Genomic DNA, 22,538 nt, shown 5'->3' on the forward strand with positions numbered 1-22,538 from the left:
GGGCTTAGAGGAAGAGGCAAAATAACTGGAATGGTATTTGCTGAGCTCCAGGAGAAGAAATGTTGTGAGTTGAGGGATGTGTTGCACAAGATCTTTGTCACGTTGCCTGCAGGAGTGAGAACTTCCCGGCACACAAACGTGCCTAAAAACCTTTTTTTGGCAAAACTTTCCCCACCTCCTGTTGGGAGCTGGAGAGCCAACATCCCCCAGAGGAGCCTGCAGTCCCTGATGGTTGGAAATGTGATGCTCTTGGACAGGAATTTCCCTCTCCCCACAGCCTGGTCTCCTCGAGGAGGAGGAATACGATGCCACACGTAGATTTGCTCTCTGAGTTGGTTCTTTAGGAGGGATAAGGGTTTTTTTTGGGTTTTTCGGGGATAGGTCATGGTGAGGAAGGGTCTTTGGGGGGTGGGTCAGGTTTCTTCAGGGTGGAAGCCCCGCTGCTCCGTGGCTTGGCAGGATCTCCAAATTCACTGATGGTTTGTGCTCCGTGTGGATTCCTTGTGTACGTTCTTCGTGAACAACAGCATTAAAATTGCTCTGAGGGCTCCAGCCCTGCTGTTGCAGCCCTGGGGAGCTGTTCATGGACCCCTCCCCTCCCTGCCCACCCCAGGACTCCCAGATGCACAAGAAGACCCTGAAGCGGACCCGAAAATTCGTGGTGGACGGGGTGGAGGTGAGCGTCACCACCTCCAAAATCATCAGTGAGGACGAGAAGAAGGATGAAGAAATGAGGTTTCTCAGGCAAGTGGGGCACTGGGATGGAGGCAGGGATGGAGGGAGGGCAGGGTTTTCCTCTCTGAGCTAATCCAGGGGTGACCTGAAGTCCTCTTGTCCTCTCTTGGTCCCATTTGGACAAGGGAAGGAGGGATTCAGCTCAAGGTGCAGCAAGACTGTGCCAAGGGGAGCTTTGCTCTGGCTGGCTCTGTCCTCTGGGGATGACTGAATGTGTCCCCAGGGCTTGCTCAGTGGAAATTAGCTCAGAAATCTTCTCAAGATGTTCCTCTCCCCTTTTGTTCTCCAGTCTCCTCAGACTTCATTAACAGAAAGGCCAAGGGAGTTGTAAACTCCTGGAGCATTATTTAATATTCATGGGTGCATCCTCCCTCCTTGATGACTCCTCTGCAGATCTTACAGCTTTCAAACCTCCCTGGCTTATTCTCAGAAGCAGGAGCTGCTGTTTCTAGCACTGAAATGAAAAGGCCCTTTAAATAATTAAAACACAAATTATTTCTTTTGATGCCCAATTCCAGGCTCCCTCGTGCTGCTCTTGGGAGGATAATTTGTCCTAAACACTTTGTGTCCCTGTGGCTGCCTTATTCCTCAGCCCCAATATCAGATTGATGTAAAAGCTCATTAGCAGAGCTCATTTAATGGTGAGCTGGATGAGGGGAGGGAATTTGAGTCAGAATTTGGGAAAACTGCCCTTTTTGCCACCCAGATGTGAATAAGAATGGACACAGAGCATAGAGGCCAGGCCAGAGCAGCCCAGCTTGGGATTTGGGGACCAGTGAGCACTGACCCAGCTGGCACAGTGGGTGTTTGGGGGACCCCAATGCTGCAGAATCACCCCAGGAGCCTCGCCAGGGCTTGTTTGAGGAGCTGGGAATGCTAAGGGAACACCTGTGGGAGCTGATGGTTTTCCAGCAGTTCCCATGAGGAGCTTCCTGCAGTGTCCCAGTGCCTGGAGCACATCAGGACATTGGATGTCCCTCCTGCCTGTGCTCAGAGCAGGAGCTGTGGGATGGAAATAGAGCTCCCACAGTGTCCCAGAGCCTGGAGCACATCAGGAAGCTGGGATAGAGTGGGGACAGGGTGGGATCTGTGGGATGCAGCCCCCACTCCCTTCTGCAATGCCCTGCTGCTGGATGTGACCATCCCCGCCCATCACAGCCCTCTGGCCACTCCTGACCCTGCATTTCTGTGTCCCCCTGCCCCTCCCTGCCCCTGTGCAGGCGCCAGGAGCTGCGGGAGCTGCGTTTGCTGCAGAAGGAGGAGCACAGGAACCAGGCCCAGCTGAACAGCAAGCACCAGCTGCAGCTGGAGCAGATGCTGCGGCGCTTCGAGCAGGAGATGATGGTAGGAGGGCAGGGAGGAGCCCTGGGAATCAGCTGGGAATTCCAATTCCTCTGCACGTGCCCCACATGGGGATGCTCTCGGGGTTGCAGCAGCCTTGGGCATCACAGGAAGCCCTTTGGGATTTGAGGATGGAGGTTTTGTGGGCATTGAGCATCCTGCAGCTTGGGAAGCACTGGCAGCCTTTGCTGGGAAAGGGTTGTTCTGGACTTTCTCTCTTTAATGATCTCTTTTATGTCTGTTCATGGCTACTGTGAGAAACAGTTTATAGTGCTGTTGTAATTCACAGAAAAAAAAAACAACACAACAAGCCTTTAAATAAGAAAGGAGCAAGGGCTGAGTGTGACAGCAGGAAATCTGGCAAGGCTCTGAGTGTAAATTGAATAAACTGGGCTCCCTTCTGTTGAAATAAAATAATATTGTAGTTAATCACAGAATGGTTTGGGTTAGAAGGGACCTTAAAGATCTCCTTCCATGGCACGAGGGCACTGCTGGAGCACAGAGCTTCAAACTTTGTGAGGTGTTGGTTGGAAGCTTCCCTCCTCAATCCAGGCTCAATCCAAGCAGGAGCAATCCCTTTTCCCCTTTCTCTTCCTTCCTTTCTCTTCCTTCCTTTCTCTTCCTTCCTTTCTCTTCCTTCCTTTCTCTTCCTTCCTTTCTCTTCCTTCCTTTCTCTTCCTTCCTTTCTCTTCCTTCCTTTCTCTTCCTTCCTTTCTCTTCCTTCCTTTCTCTTCCTTCCTTTCTCTTCCTTCCTTTCTCTTCCTTCCTTTCCCTTCCTTTCCCTTCCTTTCCCTTCCTTTCCCTTCCTTTCCCTTCCTTTCCCTTCCTTTCTCAGAACTTCTCCCTTTTTTTCCCTTCTCTTTTCACTTTTCTTTTTTCCCTCACTTTTCTTTTTCCCCTTCTCTTTTCCCTTTCCTCTTGCCCTCTCTTTTCCCTTTCCTCTTGCCCTCTCTCTTCCCACTTTTCTTTCCAAACTTCGGGAAGGCAGCGAAGCAGAGCGGATGCCGACCCGTTTCCCCCATTTTACAGGCCAAGAAGAAGTTCTACGACACGGAGCTGGAGAACCTGGAGCGGCAGCAGAAGCAGCAGATCGAGAGGATGGAGCAGGAGCATTCCCTGCGCCGGAGGGAGGAGGCAAAGAGAATCCGCCTGGAGCAGGAGCGCGACCACGCCCGCTTCCTCGAGCAGCTCAAGCAGATGAAGAAGGAGGTAAAAAAATGGGCAGGACACCGAGGGGAGGTGATTTCCTGCATCTCTATATTCAGGGGGAAAAAGAAGGTGGTAAAAAATGAGCAGGACACCGAGGGAAGGTGATTTCCTGCATTTCTGCATTCAGGGGGAAAAAGAAGGTGGTAAAAAATGAGCAGGACACCGAGGGAAGGTGATTTCCTGCACTTCTGCATTCAGGGGGATGAAGAAGGAGGTAAAAAATGGGTAGGACACCGAGGGGAGGTGATTTCCTGCACCTCTGCATTCAGAGGATGAAGAAGGAGATAAAAAAGGGGCATCGAGGGGAGGTGATTTCCTGCATTTCTGCATTCAGGGGGATGAAGAAGAAGGTAAAAAATGGGCAGGACAAGGAGGGGAGGTGATTTCCTGCACCTCTGCATTCAGAGGATGAAGAAGGAGATACAAAAGAGGCATCGAGGGGAGGTGATTTCCTGCATTTTTGCATTCAGGGCAAGCTCCAGTGTTTATTGCTGGTAGAACTTCAGGAGGAAAGCAGTTGGTGGTTTATGGGGGAAAGTCTTGACGTTGGGTGGTTCCTGAAGTGTTTTTTGGTGGTTCCTGAGGTGCTCTTAGGTGATGCCTGATGTGTTTTGTGTTCCTGAGGTGTTTTGGGTGATTCCAGAAGTGTTTATGGTGAATCCTGAATGGTTCTGGGTGATTCCTGAGGTGTTTTGGGTTCCTGAATTGTTTTGGGTGATTCTTGGGGTGCTCTTGAGTGATTCCTGAGGTATTTTTTGGGTGATTCCTGAATTGTGTTTTGAGTGGTTCCTGAGGTGTTTTTGGTGATTCCTGAGGTATATTTTGGGTGGTTCCTGAGGTGTTTTGGATGATTCCTGAGGTTCTTTTTCGGTAATTCCTGAGGTATTTTTGGGTGATTCCTGCTGTGTTTTTTTGGCGATTCCTGAGCTGTTCAGTGACTCGAGGTGGGGGATGTTTCTGACCTTATGTGACCTGCAGAGAAATTTAATTTCCTCCCCACAGGTCAAGAACGAGGTGGAGAAGCTGCCACGGCAGCAGCGCAAAGGGAACCTGAAGACAAAGATGGACGACTTCACCCAGAAAAAACAAACCATGGTGAGACCCAGGGGAGATTCCCCCCCAAATTCCAAGATTGGGAAATGTGCAGGAGAATAAAAAAATCCTTCCTGCTGGAAGGACTGGTTCAGAAACACCAAAGCTCAGTTCTGAAACTTCCCAAGCTGCAGAAGAAGGAAGGCTCATGGTGGCACTGCTGGGTTTTTTGGGTTTTTTTTTTGCAAACAGGAGCAGGAATTTTTGGCCAAGCAGAAGGAGGACCTGGAGCTGGCCATGAAGAACATCACTGCCCAGAACAAAAGAGAGATCTGTGACAAGGAACGGGAGTGCCTCAACAAGAAGCAGCAGCTGATGAGAGGTGGGTGGCAAAGGCTGAGCTCTGTAACCATGGCTTTATCCAGCCCTGCCTCTTCCCACGCAGCAGATGCTGTGACAGAGCTGCAAGCTGGCAGGATGGGATGTGGAAAAAACCCAGCCTTGCCAGGTCCTGTCTAAATGTTTAACAATAATAATACTTAGTGCTTTAATCTTCCAAGTGCTTTACAAATACGAACCAATTAGGCTTCGTAATTGCGAGAAATCAGGCTCCAATATGGTTTTGCAACCTGATTTCTCTTGGAAAACAGGAGGTGAATGATCACCCCTGTGGGACACATATTGGGAAAGTAAGAAAATTACAGCCTGAAAGATATTCCAGGCTGGAGCTTTTCAGCTCTGTTCCCAGCCCATAAGCTGGTCCAGCTCAAGGCTAGGGAGAATTTCTCCCAGGGTGATAATTTGGTCAAAATGAAAAGGAATTAATAACAAAATAAAGCACCTGTTGTGGTGTGTAACCAAACCCTAAAAATAAGATGCCTTCTCTCTGAACCAATCAACTTTTCTCTACTCTTGGAGTTGCAGTCATGCTATAAAACCAAGTGTATACAACCATGTAGCTGTACATCCTATTTCCACCACACTTAAAGGGTTAAAACCCCTTTCCACAGCTACACCCCCCCAACATCTGCTGCAGTGTTGGTGTGCACAGAGGTCTCTTGAGCTTGGCATGCTTGGTGTGACCAGGAGGAGAGGCCAGGGTGGGTGATGTCCTGCTCCTTCTGCTCCCCACAGACAGGGAAGCTTGCATCTGGGATCTGGAAGAGCGTCAGCAGCAGGAGAAACACCAGCTCATCAAGCAGCAGCTGAAGGATCAATATTTCCTCCAGAGGCACGAGCTGCTCCGAAAACATGAGAAGGTGAAAGATTTGCACCTTCCCACCCTGGTGTGGGTCAGCAAAGTGTCCCTGGGTGTTCCCCTCCCAGGCTGAAAGGGGGGGAATCACCAAGGGTGTGTGTTCCATCCCTATATGGGCCATTCACGATCCTTGTGGGTCCCTTCCAACTCAGAATATTCTGGAATTCTGTGAATTCTGTGGTTCTAAGGGTGTTAAAGGGCTTGGTCGTTATTAGTCCAATGACCAAACCAATGACTAGTCCGATTAGTTTCATTATTAGTGAAAAAGGAGCAGAATAAATCTGGTGTCAAGAAGGCAATAAAGCCTTGTTGCTTGGGATGTTTGCTCTGTGTTGTTTGCATTTAATGTGCAAGAAGTTGGGAATTTTGGGGTGGGGGGCTTTACTGGAAATCTGCCATGCCTAGAATTTGGCATGGTTGATTCCCAGAGTGTGAAGCCTGGCACTTCTCCTCTGCTGTCCCAGCCTGTCCAATCCTTGCCACCCCCTCTTGTCCCTTCGATTGTCACCAACCACTTCCACGCCACACCCCAATCTGCCCTCCAGCTGTCCCTGTTCCTCTCAGGCGTTTGGGGACGTGTCCCTGCTCCTCTGACCCGTGTGTGCCTGCAGGAAAGGGAGCAGATGCAGCGCTACAACCAGCGCATGCTGGAGCAGCTGAAGGTGAGGCAGCAGCAGGAGAGAGCCCGGCTGCCCAAAATCCAGCGCAGCGAGGGCAAGACACGCATGGCCATGTACAAGAAGAGCCTCCACATCCACTCCAGTGGCAGTGCCTCCGAGCAGAGGGAGAAAATCAAACAGGTCAGGGCCTGGGAAGGCACCAGGAGTTGAGTTTGGATTGGTGTGGGGAGGAGGGGGTTTGGGAAATGCAGCTGTTTCCAGGTTTGAACTTACTGCTGGGTTCGAGGGCTCTGGGTCACACCTTGAGTGCTGTGTCCAGTTCTGGGCCCTCAGTTTAGGGAGGACATTGAGATGCTTGAGTTCATCCAGAGGAGGCAACAAGGCTGGGGAGGGGCTTGGAACAAACCCTGTGAGGAACAACTGAGGGAGCTGGGGGTGTTGATCCTGCAGAAAAGGAGACTCAGGGGTGATTTCATCACTCTCACAACTCCTGAAAGGTGCCTGTGTCACCTGGGGTTGGTCTCTGTCTCCAGGCAGCACTGACAGAACCAGAGGACACAGTTCTCAAAGGAAAATTAGGTTGGATATTAGGAAAAAGTTTTTAATGGAAAGAGTGGTAAAGTTCTGGGATGTTTTTCCCAGGGAGGTGGTGGAGTCACCATCCCTGGGTGTGTTTAAAAAAGCCTGGATGTGGCACTGGGTGCCATGGGCTGGGTGAGGTGTTAGGGCTGGCTTGGACTCGATGATCTTGAAGGTCTCTTCCAACCCAGAGATTCTGTGAATTCTGTGAATTTTGTGAATTCTCTGGTTTGTGCCATCACGTGTGGTTTCCAGCGCTGTCTCCGCTTGCATTGGGAAGCATCCTCGGGGCTTTTCCTCCTTTCCTGTGTGCTAATGGAAGCTGGGCTGGTGTCTGAGCCAGCCCCAGAGCCCAGGGCAGTGCTGCCTACACCTGCTTTTGTCTCTGGCAGTTTGCTCTGCAGGAGGACAAGAGGCAGAAGGCAGAGCGGCTGCACCAGCAGCAGAAACACGAGTCGCAGATGAAGGACATGCAGGCCCAGTGTGAGAGCAACACCCACGAGCTCCAGCACCTCCAGGTACTCATGGCTTGGTCTCCCAGAGCTGCCCGTGCAGTCTCAGGCTCTGGAGGTGCAGAGAACTGTCAGGAGTCGATGTCCCCTTGCTCTTGCCCCGAGAGGTTTTTTGTTGCCGTGTCTGAGCTCAGAGCTCTGAGTGTCTCTGCCCGAGGCAAGCCCTGTGTGAGCGCTGGGTGTGCAGTTCCAGCTCCTTCATGGCTGTTGTGCTTGGCTGATGTGTTTTTAGAATGAGAAGTGTCACCTCCTGATCGAGCACGAGACCCAGAAGCTGAAGTCCCTGGATGAGAACCACAACCAGCACATGAAGGAGTGGCGAGACAAGCTGAGACCACGGAAGAAGGTGAGGGCTCCTGGCTGGAGGGGACAGCGCCCACAGCTCCAGTGTGGGGGGTGTAAGCTGGGATTTGCACCATTTATCAGTGGTTTGTCCATCAGTCTCGTGTGTTTTCATGATTAATGGAAACACGACTGAGGTGATTCTCGTGTTCAGGCTTGGATGTTTATTATAACTTACCAAAAATTACAGAAAGTACAACAGCACCTCCAGCTCCTTGTTAAAAGGGGGAAAATGGCTCAGACCAGCCTGTTTTAAGGCCTTTTAAAGCCAAACAAACCAATAGAAGTTTTACACCTCCATTATTTATCCTTTTGACCCAATAATAGATTCCCACCACCCTTAGAGTGACATTGACCAACCAAAGGTCACTGCCCGAGTTCTGTGAAGAAGATGAACAAAGAAAAAGACACCACCCCAAATTCTCCATTTTGTCCCATATCCACCCCTATACTGTAAAAACCTCAAATTTAAAACCCCATCCCCCAGTGAAAACACACACATCTGACCCACTGCACATTTGTGATTTCTAACTCATTATTCACATTTCCTAACTCATTATTCACATTTCCTAACTCATTATTTATATTTCCAAGCCTTCTCCAAGGTTCCAGCTCCAGAGCAGTGTTTTCCAGGGGGGGTCTGTGCCTGGAAGCACAGCAAGCTCAAAAACTCCACATTTCTGACATCCAACACCCCAGAACGACCTCAAACACATCTCTTGTGTTGTTCTCTTTGCCCAAAGGCCCTGGAGGATGAGCTGAACCAGAAGAAACGTGAGCAGGAGATGTTCTTCAAGCTGAGCGAGGAGGCCGATGGACAGGTGCCAGTGTCCCCAACCAAACACGCCAAGTTCGTCCCCTTCAGCTCCTCAGAGAGTTTGTAACACCTGGCAGGCCACCAGCTGGTACTGGCCACGTCCTCCTGGGCTGCAGGGGGGCAACTTGGACTGGCAAGACCCTCTCAGCAGCCCCTTGTCACCACAGCACCCTCCTGTCCCCGTGCTCTGTGGGATCACTGCACTGAGGGGTGCTGGCTGGAACTTGGGGTGGCTTTCCCAGGAGCTCCAGGCTGGGAATTGGGGCAGGATCCTCTCTGGATTGTCCTGGCACTGTTGGCTGGGTGATTCCTGGGCGAGCCTGGTGCTCTCTGGGTTTGTCAGCTCAGGCTGGGGCAGTGACCACGCTGCTCAGGAGAAGCAGCCCCCCAGGTGACAGGGCTGTCACCTCCCTGTCCACCCTGGCTGCTCCTGTCCCAGTCCTTTGTAAGGCCTGGCCTGGGCCACAGCAGCTTTGGCGTTGTCTTAAACTCACCTTGGCCTTAGAATTATTCCTCTCCACTGTGGCCCATTTGTTGCCACAGAGAGGCAGAAATTTGGGGTTTTTTTTGCCTAGGGAGGGGGGCTGGGTTTTTTCTTTCCTCCTCCTCCCCACACAGACAGTGCAGAAAGGGGCTGGGTGTCCTCCCAGAGATGTCTCTGCTCTCCCTTTGCTGTCACCCCTGGCACCACAGCCCCTCTGGCACTGAGCCAGCACTCTGCTATCAGAGGATGGGTTTTGGGGTGGCTACACTGCCCAGCTGGCTGCAGGGTTTGGGTCTGGGGGAAGTGGAAGTGCAGGGGCAGAGGTTGGGGACAGCACTCGGTCCTGCAGGGACACGGTGAAGTGTCTGTCACTGTCATGTGCCTCTGGGATGGCGTGAGTGGGGGGTGAAGGGTGTGAAGAGCTCTCACGATCACACAGGAGCTTGAGGCTGGATTTGAAATCCTTTCTGTGTGGGGCCATGTGGGTCGGGCAGCCTGGCCAGGGGGTTATGGCTCAGAGCATCCTTTGGGAGGAACAAAGAGCAGAGAAACAAGGGAAGAGGAGATGCAGAGGGGGCTTGTTGCTCCCAGCATCTCCTTGTGATGTGCCACAGATTTTTGGATGGTTCTCCTGGCTGGGAGGCGTGGGCAGAGTGGCAGAGCAGGTCCTCTGTCCTTTCTGTCCCCTCCACCTGCACAGGGCAGGGCTTGGCTGAGCTGCTGGGTGGGACTGGGAGCACAGAGCTGGGGAGGGGGTCAGGGACCTCACTGGCAGCACCTTCTTCTTTACACAACCCAAAGGTGTAAGGCACTTAAGTTTCTCTCTGGACAGCATTGTTTGTTTTAGACCTGTTTCTTTAGCAAGAAAAAAATATTTCTGCTTAAAAAAAAAGAAAGAAAATATCAGAAAAAAAGTTGTTATTTTCAAGTGCCCTCTGTTGATTTAGTGGCATTTCAGGGAAAGGTGGTATGTGATGTGCCCCACTTCTAGGTCCTGGGCTGAAGGAGGCAGCCCCCAGGTCTTTATCTGGGGAAAGCATTTCCTACCCTTTTCGAGCTCCTGATCCATATTTATAAGCTTCCTGCAATGTAGCAAGACTCTGTCTCTGGGCCATTGCAGGTTTCACAGCACTGATGTCTCTGTTAATAAACATAGGAAGGGTTCCTGCCCCATCTCCAAGGGTGTGGATTGTTCCTTTCAGCTGTGAGAACACCAGGCTGGGAGCTGATGTCAGGTTAATGAATGCACAGGGACGTTCCTGAATGGGACAAGGGGCAGATTGGAGGCTTTGAATCACCTTGGGAATGTCACAGCAGCCCCAGTGGTTCTGGTTCTGTTCTTGCTGGGCTCAGGCTGGGGCTGTTCTGTGTCACAGGAATCAGAGCCCAGTCCTGTCCTGCAGCACTCTGTCACTGTCACCTCCCTCAGCTGAAGGGCACTGCTGCCTTCCCCACCAGCCCAGGGAGCATCAACCCTCTCTGGACATTTAAAAACCATTTCAGGGTTTTAAACCAGTTTTAAACCATTTCCCAAAGCTGATGCAATGCCCCTGTGGGAAATGAGTTTTCCTTTCCTCCACTCCAGCTGGTTTTCAGAGAGCAGCACAGCCCTGCTAACAGAGGTAGGAATGGCTCTGTCCACTCATTTTTTGTATTTTGTGTTCTCTCCCTGGTGTGCCAGGCTCAGTCACTTAGAAGGGGGGCACATCATCATGATTGTCATGTTTACAGCGTGGTTATCATCTTCCCTCTTTTCAAAAAAGGATTTTTTTTTTTTTATTATTCCCTGTTCAGAAGGAACCACAATTAAACCCAGCTTGCTTTTCGAGGGGGGTGGGACACGATTTTAAAAAATGTGGCTTCGAATAAAAAGGGTTTTTTAAAATATTTTGTAAAATATCCTCAGCGAGGCCACCACCATGATGTAAAAACCTCTCTAATAAAGTAACAGACTGATAAAACCTGGGCATGGGTCTGATTTTGTGCCAGCTATGAATTCAGATCAGCTTTGCTTCTGCTCTGGGTTATACTGGCTTAGAAAAACTTCTGGCATTTGGACTTTGCGAGGCTGAGCCTGCAGTTCTTTCAAAGCAAGAGCTGGAGCCTCTCCTGCTGCTCTGGGGCAGGGACATCTTTGCCACCAAGCTGAAATTGTGGTGGAGCTGAAGCAAAGCAGCCTGGGTGACTCCACGGTGTGTTCAGATGGTGCTGGGCTGACCCTGCTTGGTGAGGAGTGAGTATTGCACCCTGAGAGCCCAGCATTTCCGCGTGCATTTCTGTATGCATTTCTGCATGCATTTCTGCATGCATTTCTTCCTTTTTAATCAGCTGGCCTGGCTTTAACAGCAATCTCAGGCAGAGGATTCGGTTCCCTTGTTTTGGGATGCCTCCCTGGCTCTTCCCATGCTCAGGAGGAGAAAAAAAAGTCATGTTTTGTCCCATGGGTGCAGGAGAAATCTGTGCCTCCTCCCCTGGGCTGCAGAGAAAAGCTCCCAAATGAACCCAAATGTTTGTTCCCTGCTCAGAACTTCTCACTGCTGCTTTCATCGATTTCTCTCAAGGACACACCACATTAAATTAGGGCAGCTTGGACACGAGCCCATGGAGCTGGTGTGGGTTTACCCTCAATTTTGGAAGGTTTTTTTTTGCCAGAAGCTGCCAATTTAACCTTGGATTTCGTGCTGGAAATGACCTCGCTGGCAGTGTCCACCCCAGGTAAAAGTGCAGGACGTGAGTTCAGCTGAGGTGCTGGAAAGGAGATGGAATTGGGAGTGTAAGGTTTTAAATGAGCGGGGAGAGAAGGATGAGCAAAGCCTGAGGGTTCCTGTCTCCTTGCTCCACAAGACAGTGCAGAATGGAGTAGCTGAGCACTCGGAATTAATCATTTTGTTTATGTACAGCAGGACTGCACTGTCCCCTGGGACACACTGGTCTCACTCAGTGTATCCCAGGGAAGCAGGAGATCTCCTGGGAATATTTAATTTTAACTGCATGTCCTTGGCAGTGCCTGAGGGGATCTTCAACCATGAGGATTTAACATATATTTAGAAGTACTGTATATCCCAGAAATAACTGTTAACTACCATTCCGTCTGGGTGCTGTGCTGAAAACAGAGAGACAGTAAAAATATTTCTTCATTTTTAAAGCCAGAGCTGACAGCCCTGAGAAGTTCCTGGTGCTGCAGCAGCTGCAGCATCCCCTGAGGTTTAGGTCCTGTCACATCTGGGCTCCAAACTCCTCTGGGCTGCCCAGGGGCTTTTGCAGTTGCTGATGATGGAATTCCCTGCGGGAGGAAAAGCAGGGCGGGCAGGCAGAGTCTCGGGGTTTGTGCCTGAGTTTTTTCCTCCCGGATCTGAGCTCCCTTTGTCTCTGCAGGACTCCCTGACAGTCACCTCCACCCTCCAAAGCCAAACGCTGCTGTGTGCTGCTGCTGTTGCTGCTGCAGTGGCCACTGGTTTATTCTCCAGCTCCCCAGGAGCAATCCAAGCCCCTCTGGAGGTGTTGCCCCTCTCCTGGCTGGGATGGGGCTGGATTTTGGGGACACACTCCCATCCTGGACTGCTCTGGACCCGATTTCCAGGCTGGCAGGAGCTGGATGTTTGCTGCTCTTCCTCTCCCTCACTAGATGGCACAACACTGGAGCTCCTGAAGGGCTCTCTGGGTTTTTTCCCTGGATTTGGCACTCTCTGTGGCACCTCTTCCATCAGATCTCTGCTTCTCCTCGGGGTTTCAGTACTTTTGTTGCCCTCAGGATTTTCCCAGGGCTCCCCCATTTGAGGGCTGAGCATCCCCTGTGTGAGTTCTGTTCTCCCTGGGCAGGGTGGGTGCAAACCCTGCAATTCGGGGGTCACAGCAGTGGAAAATCATTCCTGCTGAGAATCAGAGAGATCCAGCCCTGGTGAAATGGGGAATCTCTGCTGAGCTGGGCTCCATCTCTGGGGGTAGGAGCATCATTTTTGACTGATTTTTGTGAGGTGGCTCAGGGAAGATGGATGCATTTGTTCTGTGCACAGGGAGGAGCAGGACATTCAGTCAGCTGGCACCATCTCCCTAAATTAAAATTAAAACTGAGGAGTGAGCTCCTCCTGGGCTCTCCATGCCGGGATGACTGCAGTGTTCCCCCTGCAGCCAGGGCTGATGCTGGGGCACTCCTTTCTCATTCCAACTCCCTCCCTGACACCAGGCTGACCTCGGCGACCGCCCAGCTGTGCCCAAACAGCTGGAATCCACTTACAGCCGTGCAGAAACCCATTTGTCCGTCCGAGCTTGAGGGATGGTTTCTCAGAAGTCGTTTGCCCTCTTGTTTTAAATTGCTCAGCTGATCCTGGCACACACAAGGGAGAGTGCACGAGCCTGACTCTTGTGTAGGTTGTGACCTCTCCTGTGTAGTTATTTTATCACAGTTATTTTATTTTATTTGGCTTCATGAAGCTTCAGCCTCCGCTTAGGGAGGAGATGAATGTTTATCCTGAAACTCCCCTCATTCTCACCTGCAGCACCCCACCTTTCTGGGGGATGTGCTGCTGCCACATCCCCGCCGTCCTGCAGCAGCATCCCCAGAGGTGTGGGCCGAGCACAGGGCTCCCAGGTCACCACAAACCCCTCCTTTGGGCTCCCTGAGAAATCCTTGACACGTTCCTTGATAAATGAGCAGGGCACAGCAGAGCCCCAGGCAGGCTCTGCCTCTCCACAGCCGTTTCTCCCGCCGGGGAGGTGATGTGGTCAGCATGCAAAGCCACTCTCCACTCCCCTCATTAGACTTGTTAATTAAACACAGGAGCCATTTTGCAGCCTGGGCTGAGTTCTCTCCAAGCCCTGCTGTTCCTGGGTGCTCATTAGCTGGGAGGCTCAGCCAGTGCTGGAATCCCTGCAGCAGCTCAGGGGGGAAGACAATGCTGATGCTGAATTCATTCATTCATTAATACCTTAATTCTTCTTTTCAGCATGTGAAGAACAGAAACTGTTTCATTCCTCTCTTCATCAGCTTTCTCCCTTGCTCCACATCTCAGTGTACACTCCCTCTCTCACCAGCTGCTTTGGGTGTTTTCCTCACCATCCTCTGGAGGATTTGTGCCTCTCTCAGGGCTTTTAAACCAATAAAACTTCCTCTGCTCCAGCCTGGACACTCCACACAACATCAGGAGCTGCAGTTCTGTATCATTATCTTGCATGCATGCAAAAAGTCTCATCATCTGAATGTTGTGAGTTTGATCCTCACACAGAGCACCACTGTATTGCATTGGTTTTTTTTATTTCTGTTACAGTCGGGATTAAAAGTTTGAGACAGTATTTCTTGTTTGGACTTAGATGTTTATTAATTTTTATTTATATTATATTTTCTCAAAGTGTGAGTTTCATAGCACTTTAAGCCAACAAGTTAAAAATGGAGACGTCTCTTTTTTTTACAAGGCCTTTTAAGGGGTGTTTAATTAAGAAAAGCTAGCTAAATTATTTTTACTTTTAACTTAATAACTAACTACCCGTGGTCTGCAATGTGGAATTTTTTATCTAATTAAACATGATGACTTAGACTCGTGAAGAAGGTGAAGAAGAAAGAAACCTCTGCCCTACAATTTTTATTTTGTTTTATATATATTATATTACACTATTTTAAAACCTCAAAATCTAAGTTTTCTACCACGTGATATTACACACTTTCATTCAAACTACGCACCTGTGATCTTAGTGTTATTATTTCATTTTGGAAGTTTTCTTTATGGCCTTAGGTCAAAAGTAGCGTTTTCCTGGTGGTCAGTGCTGGTCAGCACAGAAAGTCTAAAATTCCAATTTCCAGGCTTCCAACACAGTTCCAGATGTGGCTGCTATCCCATGAGCTCTTCCAGCATCCCACATGAATGTCAGGATGCCAGAAGGAAGGGAGGATTCCACAGCTCATCTCCACGTCCTCCTGCCTTGGAAACACACCTGCCTGAGGCTGATGTCAGGGTGTGACCTGGGGGGGTGACAATGCAGCTGCTCCACCAGTACCCTGTGTCTGCACCACCGAGGTCCCCAGTGGCCTGATGTCCCCTTCAACCAGCCCAGAAAACCTCTCTGCAGCCACCCCTGCAGGGACACCGTGCCCTGGGGCTTTGCTGAGGGGGAGGAGGATGAAGACGAGCCCTTGGGGAGGGGCAATAAGGCACTGGCAAGCTGCCTGCACCTCCATTAATTCCCTGGGGCGGCTGCAGCAAAGTTAATAGTATTAAAAAGAGCCACATTTAAGGAGCCGCTAAGGAGTGAGATGAGTTGTTTATGATTAAATTAAATTCATATGAAAACTAATGACCTGCCAGTGTAAGCCTTGAGTAACTTTATAATGTAATTAAAAGCCCAACGGGGGAGAGAGCTGTGGTTATGGCACGTGTTGAGCTGCTGGGAAGACGGAGGCCACGGGTAAGTGGTGATGTAAAGAGCCTGGGCACTGCCCTGGCTCCTGTGTTGGCACCAGGGCACAGAGCGTGGCACGAGGAGAGGTTGGGTGCACTGGGTCAGCTCCTGGCTCACAGGGATGGAATCACGGGCTGGAAGGGACCTTAAAGATCATCCCATTCCATGGGCGGGGACACCTTCACTACCCCAGGGTCCACTGTCCCAGCCCGGCCTTGGGCACCTCCAGGGATGGAACTTCCCTGTCCTCCGCAGGCTCACGGTAAATTCCTAACTGATAACGAATCTTAACCTGCTCTCAGTTTGGAGCCATTCCCCCTCGTCCTGTCACCACACGCCCTTGTAAACAAAGTCTCTCCCCGCAGGTATGCGCCGCGTCCCGGGCAAGGCAGCACCACAAACCTTTCCTGCTCGTTTCCTCCTCCTTTAGGGATGCGCTAACCCACGGGGAGTGCTGTGATGGGACAAGAACCGTCCAGCCCGGGGGGCAGAACCATCACGGGGTGACGGAGCGCACGCACAGGTAAGGGAGGGGGGCACACCGGGACCCCTCCCCGGGAGGCACCGGCGGGCACTGCGCCCTCTGAGCCATCCCGGTACCGCAGCGCCGAGCTCGGGGCGCACCGGGAGAGGATCGGGGCGCACCGGGAGAGGCTCGGGGTGCACCGGGAGAGGATCGGGGCGCTCCGAGGGGGGATCGGCGTGCACCGAGGGAAGGACTGGGGCGCACCGGCGGAGGATCGGGGCGCACCGGGAGAGGATCGGGGCGCTCCGAGGGGGGATCGGCGTGCACCGGGGGAAGGACTGGGGCGCACCGGCGGAGGATCGGGGCGCACCGGGAGAGGATCGGGGCGCACCGGGGGAAGGATCGAGGCGCACCGGGGAAAAACTCGGAGCGCGCACCGGGAAAAGCTCGGGGCTCACCGGGAGAGGCTCGGGCCGGCCGCCCCTTTAAGCGAGCGGCGGTGGGGCCGCCCCGCCGGCCGGGATAGGCCGGGCCGGGCCGGGGCCGCCTCCCGCCCCCGGAGCGGGCGGCGCGGGGAGGTTCGGCCGCGCTGCAGCCTCCGGTGCCGGCGGCGAGCGCCAGAGCGTCCCCGCTCCCCGAGGGGCACGGCAGCGGCGATGCCCAGGCGGAGCATCGCCGAGGTGAAGGTGCTGGACGTGCAGAAGCGGCGCATCCCCAACAAGCACTATGTGAGTGCCCCAGCCCGGCCCTGGGCGAACAAAGGCCGGGCGCTGCTCCCGCGCGGAGCTCCGGGAAGGGAGGACGGAGGAGGAGAAAGAGAAAGAGGGCGGCAGCGCTGCCGGGGGTGCCTCTCACGGGTGTCCTGAAGGGTCTCACCGTGCCCCGTGCCAGCCTGGGGATGCTCCGGCGCTGCCCGCAGCCGCCGGCCCCGCGGGGGATGCCCGGGGGATGCGGGCGGGGGTTGTGCACACCGGGCAGCGGCCACGGGCACGGCGGTGAAGCGTCCCCGCTCCTGCAGCTTCAGCCGGGGCCATGGGACCTGTTGGTCGCAGAGTCCCGGGGCAAAGGGACCACCCGGCTCCTGCTTTCTCCTCCCTGGATAGTGCTCGGTCCCTAGGAAGGATCCCTCGTGTCCTCTGCATCCTCCCCACCAGCCTTCCTGCGTGCTCCAAACTGTTGTGGGTTTGTCTATTTTTGAAAGTGGTTTTCTTTCTTTCTTTCTTCTTTTTTTTTTTTTTTTTTTTTTTTTTTAAGATTTCAACTTTGGTGTGTTTCCAGGCACCCGTGGAAAGCTTGCGGGTGAATCCTGGCAACAGCCATAAAACAAAGACCGAAATTTCCTCCCTCCCGTTTTGCCGTAGAGCAGGGTGACCCAGTGACACACTGTTCGTGGCACATTTGGGTTGTGTAGATGTGGTGTTTGCTCTGGCTGGAGTCACTTGTCAGAAGAGCCAGGGTTTCAGAGCTCTTGGGAGATCAAGGGCTCCTCCAGGTGCCCTCGGCTGGTTTGTGGCATTGAGCAACAATTGGAGGAAAGCTGAGGGCAGCCAGCTCCAGGAGGGGAGGGCAGAGGGGTCTCCCCTTACATCAGGGATGTGGCGTGGCTGCTGCCACCCACTCCCTTATCACCCCTCCTTCCTGCCGCCTTTCCTGGAGCTTTACCAGCCTTGGCTGAGCCTGGCACCGGCTCCAGATGTGCCCTTTTCCTGCCGTGCCCATCGCGGCTGTGCCGTGCCCCGCTCCGGAGCAGCGCGTACGTGCGGAGCTCTGCGCTCTGTGCTCTGTGCTGTTTGTCTTGGCGGATCCGGGGTTTCTCCGCCAGGTCCCGCTGCGAGGCCGGGCTGGGATGGCCTCAGGGATGTCCCCACAGTCCCCGCTGTGCCCGCAGGAGCCGTGTCCCCCCGGCAGGGACACGCACCCCCAGTGCCGCGCACGATCCGCTTTGTGCGCTCGCCCTCCGCCCGGCACGGAGAGCCGGGTGGAGTTGGGCATAGCACAAATAATCCCTGTGAGGCTGCAAAACTGGGACAGCGATGTTTTCTGAGAGCTGGGTGGCGGGGCAGAGGGTGGGGACAGCGGAGCAGGAGCTCCGGGAGCGCTGGCAGAGGCGGTGGGTGACATCTGTGCAGCCCGGCCGCTCAGCTCCTCCGCGGATCCCTCTGCTTCAGCCTTTCCCTGGACTTGTCTTGGACCGAAATCCAGCAGCAGGAGCCAGCGTGGCTCGCACAGGGCTGAGCCCAGGGAGGGGCCGGCAGCTTGCAGGCAGCTGGAGTGAATGGGAGAGCTCGCCTTGCTGGAGAATCAATAGAACCGGGCAGATCCACAAAGCCGGTTAATTATATGAAACCAAACCTTTTTTTTTTTTTTTTTTTTTTCCTGCAAAGAGAGGGAGAGGCAGCAAATCATGGCTGAATCATTTGTAGACGGTGGCTGCTGGCACAGCGTGAATCTGTGTAAAACCTTTGCCCTCTGTCTTGTCCCATCACACAGATGTGCTGTGCTCCATCCCTGAGGCAGCACTCCTGTCCCCGGGGATCCTGGAGGATTCTCTGTCCCCGGGGATCCTGGAGGATTCTCTGTCCCCGGGGATCCTGGAGGATTCTCTGTCCCCGGGGATCCTGGAGGATTCTCTGTCCCCGAGGATCCTGGAGGGCTCCCTATCCCTGAGGATCCTGGAGGATTCCTTGTCCCCGGGGATCCTGGAGGATTCCCTGGCACTGGTGATCCTGGAAGACTCTCTGGCCCTGAGGATCCTGGAGGATTCCCTGTCCCCGGGGATCCTGGAGGATTCCCTGGCCCTGGAGAGGCTGGAGGACCACGCTGGCTTTTCCTCCTGTTTCCTCTGTGATGATCTGCCCTGCTCAGGCTCCTGTCCATCAGCCAGAGGCTTCTCTTTGCTGGACAAAGCTGTGATTGTGTTGATCCTGATGAGGCCACAGCACAAAGTTATGAATTCCACTTTCCCAGCAAAGTGAGGTCGAGGCAGAGTTTCAGAGTCTGGTCACACCTGCAGTGGGGAGGGCTGGCTCTATTCAGGCTGCTGTGGTTTGCTTTTCACCTGGGTAATTGATACAACCAAAATTGCATTGCCTGAGACAAAAAGTTGTTTGTTCTGCAGCTCTGCTATGAAGCAGGAGGCAGAATATTTCCCCAAATTGCAGGGCAAGGACCCAGCAAGGTGCTGGGCAGGGTTTGGGTAGCTGGGTACTGAGCTCAGTGTTAGGGCTCAGCCCTCAAACTCCACTTGTGTTTTTATGCTTTTTTTTTTTTTTTCATGGGCATTACCTGGCAGGGGCACTGAGGATGATCCTTGTGCAGGTGTTTGTTGCAGGATGCTCTGGCTCGTGGCAGCCCATTATCCAAGTGGAAAGGGGACTCCATCCTGCAGGCAGTGGCTGAGGTGACATTTTCAGTGACATTTCCCACAGTCCTACATGAAGTGATCACAGCTCAGGGATGCTGCCAGCGAGGGCTCCGGGGCCATCCTGCAAATCTGAGAAGGAAAAATCCAAGAGTAAAGTTTAAAAATAATCGTTGTGAGAGACAGAGTAGCAGACTGTCATTTCTCTGGTCTGGCCAAGTCTCTGATAAATGAATGTTTATTCAGAAAAGACCCAAAACAAAGCTAGAGTTGAAACAGAATGGATTTTCCTTTAAAGGACTTTATGCAAGACCTTTTTGTGATATTGTGTTTGTTTTTCTCGAGTAGAAGCCCTAAAATAAAGCTTTTTCTTACTAAATCCAGATTTGGTTTTCTTTCCTTTGGGCAAGCTTCAGGATGTTTCATTTTGTTACAGCTGCAATGTGTGTGTTTTCTGTGTGTTAACAGCAGTGCCATTGAATCCCATCTCCATTTCTGCCTACCAGGAATATTTCCATAGTAATATAGGTTTAAATAGTTGTTCTGGAGCACCATCCAAAATTGTAGATATCCATTCAACAGCATGCTGTTTGGGTGGGTTAAATTTTTGGGAAAAAAAATTGGATTATGTTCTCGCAGGACTTCATTCCCAGCCTCCATGGAAATGGGAAATATCCATGAAAATGGGAAATTTAACCAAAGTGTGCAGCACACATTTATTTTGCAAGCCCAGCGAACAAGATGGCAAAACTTTAAACAAGGTGAAGACATCATTTGTGGGAGCTGGGTTGTGAAAGTAATTAACAGTGCGTGGTGGAATCTGGCTAATGAGATCTACAGGTATTTTGAAACAAATTTGAGGAATAAGGTGTTATATTTTTGATGTGGAATTTGTGCTGTGATGGTGGTGAGGCCATTTGTGCTTTCATTCTCCTGCAGCCCAGCCCCACTGCTCATCTGGGTTATGGAGTGTTTGAAGGACAGGAGGACAGAGCTGCCAATCCACAGCTTCAGTGCTCCTTTAGTGCCTTGTGTTTCTAGGGCTGAAGGAATTCCTGAGGAAATGCCCCATGGGCTGTGTTTGGTGGTCCCCTGCTTGCCCAGAGCTCGGTGGCCACCTGGCACTGTGTCACCTTGCCCAGCCGAGCAATTCCCGTGGATTTTTGGTGTCGTTTCTACCCCGGTGAATCATTCTGGTTGTTTGGCTTCCAGAGGGTGTCAGGGGATGATTTGTCCCTCCCTGGGAAGGGTGACCATGCCCTTGGAATGGTGGGAATGTCCTGTGGGCAGCCAGAGGAGCTGAGTGAGGAAGGAGGAGGTTGGCATGAATAATGTGAAATCCGTGCAGTGTCACCAAACCAGAGGAGTGACAGCGAGCCAGGGCAAGCTGCAGTTTGGCTCCCGGTGGCCTCTGAAGGTTTGAGGCCTTTCTCAGCATCCTCAGTGGTTTTTTTTGCTGCTGTATCCTGTGGCTGTGCCTTGTCTCATCCCATTTCCTGTCAGCTGGATGATGCTGTCCCAACGAGCAGGGAGTTTTTAGGAATTCTGCCGTGTCCTTGCTCTGCTCCACACAGCTCACCAGTCTTTCCTCCTCACCTCTCAGCAGAGTTGGGGTTTAATGGAGCACTCTCAGCTTTGTGGATGAAAACCAGCACTCAAACTCAAGCTGTCCTTTGTTTTTCTTCCCCAGCCACGTTTTCTCAGAGCTGTTGAAAAGCTGGAATGTGGAAGGGCCAAATCCTGCCTGGCCCTTTGGCTGCTGAGGCAGGAGCAGCTCTGAGTGGGAAGCTGATGCTCACACTGGATTCCAGCAGCTCTGGGGCCACCCCTGGCCTCTGCCTGCCCCCAGCTCTGTGACCTTGATCCCCACAGCTTTGCTTTGGAGGGTGTCTCTGTCTTCCGGCCCTGTGGTGTCACAGTGGGAAATAGGAAACAGGAGAATCCATAACGTGACCTTCAGTGTGGCTGGGGTGACCTTCACGTGCCGTGTGACACTCTGAGGGGTGTGAGCAGGCTGTGCTGGGGTGTCCTGCCCTTGGCACAGCCCTGTGTGTGTGCCCTTGGCACCCCAGCAGTGCTGGGGCTGTGCTCGGGCTCTGGGGTGGCAGGAGGAGGGTGCAGCTGCAGGGATGAGCTGGAGCTGGCTGCTCTCAGTGCTGGTGAGGATTTCCCTGCCCTGCTGCTGCCTCCATCCCTCTCTCCCAGCTCCCTGCAGCCCTGCCTTGCTGCTTCTGCCTCCCCTCTGCCACAAGACCCAGGGCAGCATCCCTGCTGCTGGAAATCCTTCTCTGTGCCAGCATGACATGGAGACCCCTCCCAGCTCCCAGCCTGGAGGGAGGGGGTCACAAGCTGTCTGCTCACTGAGCTGGGCCTTGGCTGTCCCTCTCCTGCTCCCAGCTTTGCCACCCCATGGCACAAGAGCCCCCATGTCCCCTCCCCAGCCCTGCACGCCTGCAGCACTGAGAGCTGATGGAGAGGGGCCAAGCACAGCAGCTTGGTGCCAAGAACTTTCTTTGTTTCCAGCCACCTCCCTCCTTTTATTTTTTTTTTTCCTCTTAGAATTTCCCACTCCCTTTTCTGTATTAAACCCACTCTGGTTTGGCTCCTTTGGTTTCTCTGCCCCTTTGGGTTTCTCATGCAGTGGGAGGGTGAGGCTCTCACATCTCCCCTCATTTCAGGGTCGGGCTAGCGTGGGTGAAATCAAAAGTCTGATGCTTTTGACTGATGCTTTTCCTCTTTGCTGGTGAAAGATGCTTTAAATATGTGGAGTTTTCCACAGAGAGGTTTATTGTGCAGAGTCTCCCTGGACCTGAGACCACACAGACTTTGGAAAGAGCTCTGCAGACAGCTCTGGAGGCTCCTCTGTCTGGAGCTGCTCTGCTGGAGGCTGGGGACCTTCCCTGGTGTCCCTGCATTGCTCTGCAGGTCTCTTTCCAAGTGACCATGGTGTTGTTCTGCACCCTGCCCACGTCAGTGTGGACGAGCTGTGGGCACAGGGATGCCAGGGAAGCTCTGGGATGGTTCAGAGCCACCCAGGGAAGGCTGTGCCATGCCAGGAGGGCTGATGTTGGCATGGCTGGGTTGCCCTGGCACACCCAGGGAAGGCTGTGCCATGCCAGGAGGGCTGATGTTGGCATGGCTGGGTTGCCCAGGGAAGGCTGTGCCATGCCAGGAGGGCTGATGTTGGCATGGCTGGGTTGCCCTGGCACACCCAGGGAAGGCTGTGCCATGCCAGGAGGGCTGATGTTGGCATGGCTGGGCTGCCCTGGCACACCCAGGGAAGGCTGTGCCATGCCAGGAGGGCTGATGTTGGCATGGCTGGGCTGCTCCTGGGCTCCCCTGGCACATCTGGGTGCTGCTGAGCTGGGTACCAGGCAGAGTTCCCTTTCCTG

At 52.8% G+C, this 22,538-nt stretch overlaps 2 protein-coding genes across 6 annotated transcripts in view; both read left to right on the forward strand.

Moving 5' to 3' along the window:
* The window catches only part of STK10 (serine/threonine kinase 10), a 44,418-nt gene extending 34,588 nt beyond the window's left edge, over positions 1–9,830 (forward strand). For both annotated transcript variants that reach the window (XM_088173503.1, XM_088173504.1), the window contains 10 exons: positions 614–744; positions 1,956–2,079; positions 3,106–3,285; positions 4,288–4,380; positions 4,570–4,699; positions 5,452–5,576; positions 6,187–6,375; positions 7,167–7,292; positions 7,519–7,632; positions 8,372–9,830. In XM_088173503.1, the coding sequence (XP_088029629.1) occupies positions 614–744; positions 1,956–2,079; positions 3,106–3,285; positions 4,288–4,380; positions 4,570–4,699; positions 5,452–5,576; positions 6,187–6,375; positions 7,167–7,292; positions 7,519–7,632; positions 8,372–8,512 (1,353 nt within the window). In that variant the 3' untranslated portion in view covers positions 8,513–9,830. The remainder of the gene's footprint in view (positions 1–613; positions 745–1,955; positions 2,080–3,105; positions 3,286–4,287; positions 4,381–4,569; positions 4,700–5,451; positions 5,577–6,186; positions 6,376–7,166; positions 7,293–7,518; positions 7,633–8,371) is intronic.
* Positions 9,831–16,410: 6,580 nt separating this feature from the next.
* SH3PXD2B (SH3 and PX domains 2B) overlaps positions 16,411–22,538 on the forward strand; it is a 68,240-nt gene continuing 62,112 nt past the window's right edge. For all 4 annotated transcript variants that reach the window (XM_088173506.1, XM_088173505.1, XM_014891197.2 and 1 more), the window contains exon 1: positions 16,411–16,513. In XM_088173506.1, the coding sequence (XP_088029632.1) occupies positions 16,442–16,513 (72 nt within the window). In that variant the 5' untranslated portion in view covers positions 16,411–16,441. The remainder of the gene's footprint in view (positions 16,514–22,538) is intronic.

Source organism: Sturnus vulgaris, chromosome 15 (genome assembly GCF_052056855.1).
Source record: "Sturnus vulgaris isolate bStuVul1 chromosome 15, bStuVul1.hap1, whole genome shotgun sequence".
In the NCBI taxonomy this organism is placed as follows: domain Eukaryota; kingdom Metazoa; phylum Chordata; class Aves; order Passeriformes; family Sturnidae; genus Sturnus; species Sturnus vulgaris.